Raw genomic sequence first — 6,000 nt, forward strand, 5'->3', positions numbered from 1 at the left:
GGATTCAAGGAATGTGTGTAGATGTACTACATTCCATTTCTGATTCACCTGGAAAAGCACAGTGCTCTTGATATAGCCTAGAAGCTATTCTTTAGACGCTGCATCTCTAAAAGATAACAGAACCATTATGGTCTTTCTGTAGAGCTTTATGTCATAATCCTCAGCATTAAAAGCCTTTGGGAAACTCAAAAGAGGTAGAGAAGACTTTCCAAACCTTGGATATGTACTCTTATTCACCGACTAGGACCTCTTCCATTTACTCTTCCTCAGTTTAAATTCCAGCTTCTCTCCAGTAAGGTGTGCTCAGTGAATACTAAAATTTAAAAAATAAAAATTGGAAGGGCCTTTAAAGGATACCTAGCTAAACTCTCTCCTTTTTTTTCAGATGAGGATATTAAGCACCTGCAAGAAGGCTGAGGTGACCAGACATACAAGGATCTGGTAGCTGAGTTGGGATGCCTATTAATTCAATAAATACTGGGCCTTTATATTGAGTACTTAATAATATTACTGGTCTCTAGCCTCAGGAAGCTCATAGTTGTACAGAGGCTTACAGCATCAAAGTTAAGAGCACCGATTCTAGATTCAATAGATTTGGGTTTAAACCCTGGCTCTGCCACTACCAGCTGAGTGACCTTGGGCCTACCTACCTAACCTCTGTGAACCACAAGCAACTTACTTTGAAATGCAAAAGTGGATTGGTTGATTGATAAATGAACGAATATATGATAAAGCAACAGAATAAAATGTTAATTGTAGAATTTAGGCACACAGGTATTCACTATACAAGTCTTACAACTTTTTTTGTATGTCTGAAAGGTGTCATGGTAAAGTGGGGGAGAGACAATTATTAGGGTGGAGGGGAAACAAGACAATGGAGACAAAGCTGCTTAGTACAGTGCTTGGCTAACTCAACCAATGTTAGCCATTTGCAGTAGCAGGTCCGTAGTAAGCAGAAGCTGTACAAAGAGAAATTTGAAAAGCACCTTTATCATGTCACCATTGCCTTTTGAAAAGACGATGCTCAAAAAGGAAGCCAGCGGCTTTTCTTTGGCCCTGTCTATTAGCACAATCAGGCTAGGAGGAAACAATCTCAATCTCATTTTAAGGTTTCTGTAGCTGCTAAACCACAGCAAGGCCAAGGGGCATGAATCTGACCCTAGAGCACAGCAAACTGACAGGTGGATGTAATGACATACCAGTGATGGCGAACCTATGACACGTGTGTCAGAGGTGACACGCAAACTTATTTTTTTGGGGTTGATTTTTCTTTGTTAAATGGCATTTAAATATATAAAATAAATATCAAAAATATAAGTCTTTGTTTTACTATGGTTGCAAATATCAAAAAATTTCTATATGTGACACGGCACCAGAGTTCAGTTAGGGTTTTTCAAAATGCTGGCACGCCGAGCTCAAAAGGTTTGCCATCACTGACACAGACAGTACTAAACTGAGAGTCAGAATGACTCGTAGGTACAAACCCCAGCATTACACTTGCTAAACTGAGTGGCAAGTGGATAGGTGAGGTGACCTCTCTCTCACCCTCAATTTTTCTAATCTGCAAAAATAATAATACAAAGAGCTCAAACAGTTCTGTGATTATAATGTAGGTGACAGAACTTGACGTCACTGCCACTTAAAAAAAGTGTATTGAATTGGAATGGTCAAAAGGATGCTGCGAGTGTAGGTAAACAGACTGCTCCTCCCTGCAACTCTCACTTCCCTCCCTCGGCTCCCAGGCCCTGGGAATCACAGTAAGCTTTTTAAGGTTGATCACTCCCCTACTTTAAAATACTCACAGCCCCCTACTGCACTGACAAAAACCCAAATTTCTTATCACAGCCGGCGAAGCCCCGCAGGAAGTGGCCCCAACAAAACGTGATAATTATTTTCTTTATTGGTTTACTAGTAAATGTTTATCGTCTGTCTCTTACCACACTAAAATGGAAGCTCCACGAGAGCAGAGACCTGGTTTATCTTGCTCCCCGCGAACAGAGCATGGCAGGGAGGGGGGTTCACTCGAGATTTGTGGTCAAGGAGGTGAAGCAAGCAGTCAACCTCTGTCACCCGCTCTGCTGGACCGGCCCCCCTCCCGGCCCAGCGAGGTGCCTCCTCGCCGCCCCCCAAAGTCGACTTTCACTGCCCTGAGGAAACTGCAGCGGGACACCCCGGCTCCTCGCCACTGCGGCCCTGCTCAGCGCCCCAACCGCGGGCCGCCCGCCAGCCCACCTCTCGCGCGTTCTCCTGGCCCACGAGCCCTGCGGCCGCCTGCTTGGCCAAGCCGCTCTCGTCCAGCCCCAGCCCCTTCACGTGGCTGTGGGAGGCGATGCGCTGCGTCTTCGTGGTGCTCTTCACTTCCTCAATCTTCATCTTGCACAGGTCGGGAGCCAAGACCGGCGTGGAAAACCGGCAGCGAGTAACCCACGCCCGGAACCCCGGTTACCATGCGGCCGTAACTAGGCGGTTTCTCAGGGCCCGCCTTGTTCGGCGCTCTATTGGCGGAGGTGGAAACGCCTCCGCTCTTGATTGGCTCGTGGCTGGCTCCGCCCACCTACTTCCGTCTGTGTCCACGGATTACCATTCCCCACAGCCGGCGCTTGGGCGGGGTAGAGACGCCGGTGCAACACAGACTGGCCAGCCGCGCCTGCGGTTTGATCTGGGGCGGAGGCATTGCCAGGAGGAGGTCAGGGTCATAATCGTGCCATCCGATACATTTCGTATTGGAACGTCATATCCTTCGAGAAGCTCAGGTAATTACCTCCGTTTTGGATTTGGAGAAACAAGCTTTGACTTTTGCTTAGTTTTCTGACTTCCACACTTTGGCGTCTCCCTAGGGAGGCCCAACTCAGCCAGCCAGTCACTCCCACCCTGCAACCCGGGCATGTGTCCTCACCGGTAATCGAACCCATGACCTCCTGGTTCATGGGTTGACACTCAACCACTGAGTCACACCGGCCCGGCTGGAAGTCATGCAGTTTTGCTGCATGTATTTTACACACTGGATATTAAGGGACTTGGTAGTGGTTTCTGTCAGTGACTGGAACCTTTGGCATTTTTAGAGCCTGAGAAAGCAGAAGCAAGGTCTTGGAAAGCTGAGGTTGTTACTGGTGGCCTGTGATTCATTAACCCTATAGTTATCACCCCTAGGTCACTCCAAAAGACCACTTAACATTTCATTGACATTCCTAGTCATTCAGAGGTGAATAGTAATTGATTTTACCCTGTGGAGGAGGGAGTCTTTCATCTAGTAGTCACAGTGAGGCACTCTGAGGAACTAACTTCTTTACATATTATCCAGTTGGGAGAGAAGACCACTATACATTTATTATTTTAAGCCCCAAACTTTGGCACAAAGTAAAGAGAAAGATTTTCTTTCAGCCATATAAGGAGGTGGTAGGATAAGGACTTTGGAGCTCAGAGGAATCCGTAGGAGCACTTGGTGCAGTGGTTTTCAAACCACATTTCCTAGAGTTGTAGAATTCTTTCATGGCCAGTATGAATGGGGAAGGGGGAAGGCTGAGAGGATAGGATACTAATTCCAAGCCCCTACCTTCCCTTCCACCAAAGCTCTTTCCATTTTTTTACTGCTAAAGAACAGTTCAAAAATCACTGATCTGGCCCTAGCTGGTTTGTCTCAGTGGATAGAGCGTCAGCCTGCAGACTGGAGGGTTCTGGGTTTGATTCCATTTGGGGGCACATGCCCGACTTGCCACTTGATCCCTAGTGCGGGGCGTGCAAGAGGCAGCCAATCGATTATTCTCTCTCATCATTGATGTTTCTATTTCCCTCTCCCTCTCCCTTCCTCTCTAAAATCAATAAAAATATATTTTTTAAAAATCACCAATCTGACTTCGCATTCTCACTTTACAGGTAAGGAAACTGAGGCCCTAAAAGGGGATAGAAATTGTCCAACATCACAAATTGATCAATTGCCTGACAAGAGTCCCAGACCCCAGATCTGGGATGCAAAGAAGCTGGACCTGGGTGGCCAGAGTGGCTCCATGGTTGAGCATCAACCTATGAACCAGGAGGTCACGATTCGATTCCCGGTCAGGGCACATGCCTGGATTTCAGGCTTGATCCCCAGTGTGTGGTGTGCAGGAGGCAGCCGATCAATGATTCTCTCTCATCATTGATGTTGCTATCTCTCTCTTTCCCTCTTGTCCTCTCTGAAATCAATAATAAAAATAAAAAGAAAGCTGGACCTGGTTGCAGATCCAGATAGTGCCTTTTATTTAGACAGATGTCTACATGGTGGGCCCGTGTCTGAGGTACACAAGCTGAATGAAGGGCAGGTGAGGCCTGCAGTAGTGGGCATGGGTCATTTTGCCTACTCAGAATCCAACCAACTTCCTCTGGCTCTCATCACTAATTTTTTTAGAGAACCACACACTTTGAGTCTAAGTGGTTTGGATGGGTTGACCCCACTCCCCAGGATTGTTTCAGGAATAGACACAGAACCCTGGCCTGGCCTATCAACGTATCCCATCCTCCTGGACATGGAGATGGGTTTGAGAATGTGAGTGGGCAATCCAATGACAGTCCTGACACTTTCATATTTTTTATATATTGGTTCATGGGTGTCCAAGTGATCTTTACTACTTCATGAGAAGACTCTGCCTGAAAATGCAGCCAACACAGAGGAGGAAAGCTGAAAAGAGATTCCTGATGAAGTCCTTTACATTCCCTTATCCAGCCTTGCCCTACTTGCAATGTAATACGACACTGAAATTGGGACTTAAAATAGTCTGAATTAGGTTTTTATCTGTGGGTACTGAAAATCCGTATTAGTACAATGGTACATATGCAAGTAATGGTGTGGACTGCTACATTCCAGAATTGTGCTGTGTGAAAACCCCAGGACTACCAACTCTCTCACTCCCGTGATCCTTGCTCTTTCACCTCCAATCCATCCATCTTTCTTTTCTCCAGTCCAAGAAAATTCATTTCAGCCACTTGGTTTCCAACCCTTTGTTCCCTCCTGGACTTGACTTCTTTCACACCTGACCTTTGAACCCACAGTCCCAGGTCAAACCTACCCCTGCCTTCTCCACTGCCTCATGAAGGCTGCTGTGTATGTCAGCAGGTAATTATTCAATGGCCCATTACACCGTTACGGTCTCCAGCTTGAGCTGAGCACTTAGAGTTGGCCAACTAATGATTAAGTGTTGTTTAGTTAGGATATTCCCACACATACCTTCTATCCCATGGTCCAAGATGTCTGCTTTAGCTTCTCCTAAAAGGCTATGTTTGAACGAGCAAGGAGAAAAGGAGGAAGGGAAGGTATGCTCCTTCCCTTTAACCTTGACCTCAAGTTGCACCATCATTTCTACTTATATCCCAATGGTCAGACTTAATCAGATAGCTGCAAGGGAGTCTGGGAAATGTAGTCTTTAGCTGGAAAGATATGTGCCCCACTGAAAGTTCTTTTCCTGTGTAAAAAGAGGGAGAAGCTAGATTGGGAAACAATTCTTAATCTCTATCCTAAACTGCTGGATTATTCTTGTATACTGATTTAAGTACAGACATGTCTTCCTCCTAGTCAAGGTAACTCTACTAACTGGCTTTCAGATAACAATCTGGGCCCCACTTCATCTCTCAGAGGCCTCAATATACCTATTACCTTCCTTTTCTTGTATTTCATCTGTTCTCCCTGATAATTCCCCACAGGCTATAAACTTACTAAACCCTTTCCATCTTAAAACACATTATATTCAATGTTGAAACACTGAATTTTTTTCCTCCTAAGATCAGGAACAAGACAAGGATGCCTGCTTTTGCCACTACTATTTAACATAGTAGTGGAAGTTCTAGCTAGAGCAATTAGGCAAGAAAAAAATAAAATAAAGGCACCCAAATTGGAAAGCAAGAAGTCAAACTAGCTCTCTTCTTAGATAACATAATTTTTTAAATTGATCTTTATTGTTGAAAGTATTACAGATGTCCCCTTATTTTCTCCCATTCACCCCTCCACCCTGCACCTGTTCTCCCAGCCCC

At 45.5% G+C, this 6,000-nt stretch overlaps 1 protein-coding gene across 1 annotated transcript in view; it reads right to left on the reverse strand.

The window, feature by feature from the left end:
• The window catches only part of RUVBL1 (RuvB like AAA ATPase 1), a 37,228-nt gene extending 34,751 nt beyond the window's left edge, over positions 1-2,477 (reverse strand). Inside the window, exon 1 of the mRNA XM_059706786.1 lies at positions 2,233-2,477. Within this exon, the coding sequence (XP_059562769.1) occupies positions 2,233-2,373 (141 nt within the window). The 5' untranslated portion in view covers positions 2,374-2,477. The remainder of the gene's footprint in view (positions 1-2,232) is intronic.
• Positions 2,478-6,000: the final 3,523 nt, after the last annotated feature.

The sequence above is a fragment of the Myotis daubentonii genome, chromosome 8, assembly GCF_963259705.1.
Source record: "Myotis daubentonii chromosome 8, mMyoDau2.1, whole genome shotgun sequence".
In the NCBI taxonomy this organism is placed as follows: domain Eukaryota; kingdom Metazoa; phylum Chordata; class Mammalia; order Chiroptera; family Vespertilionidae; genus Myotis; species Myotis daubentonii.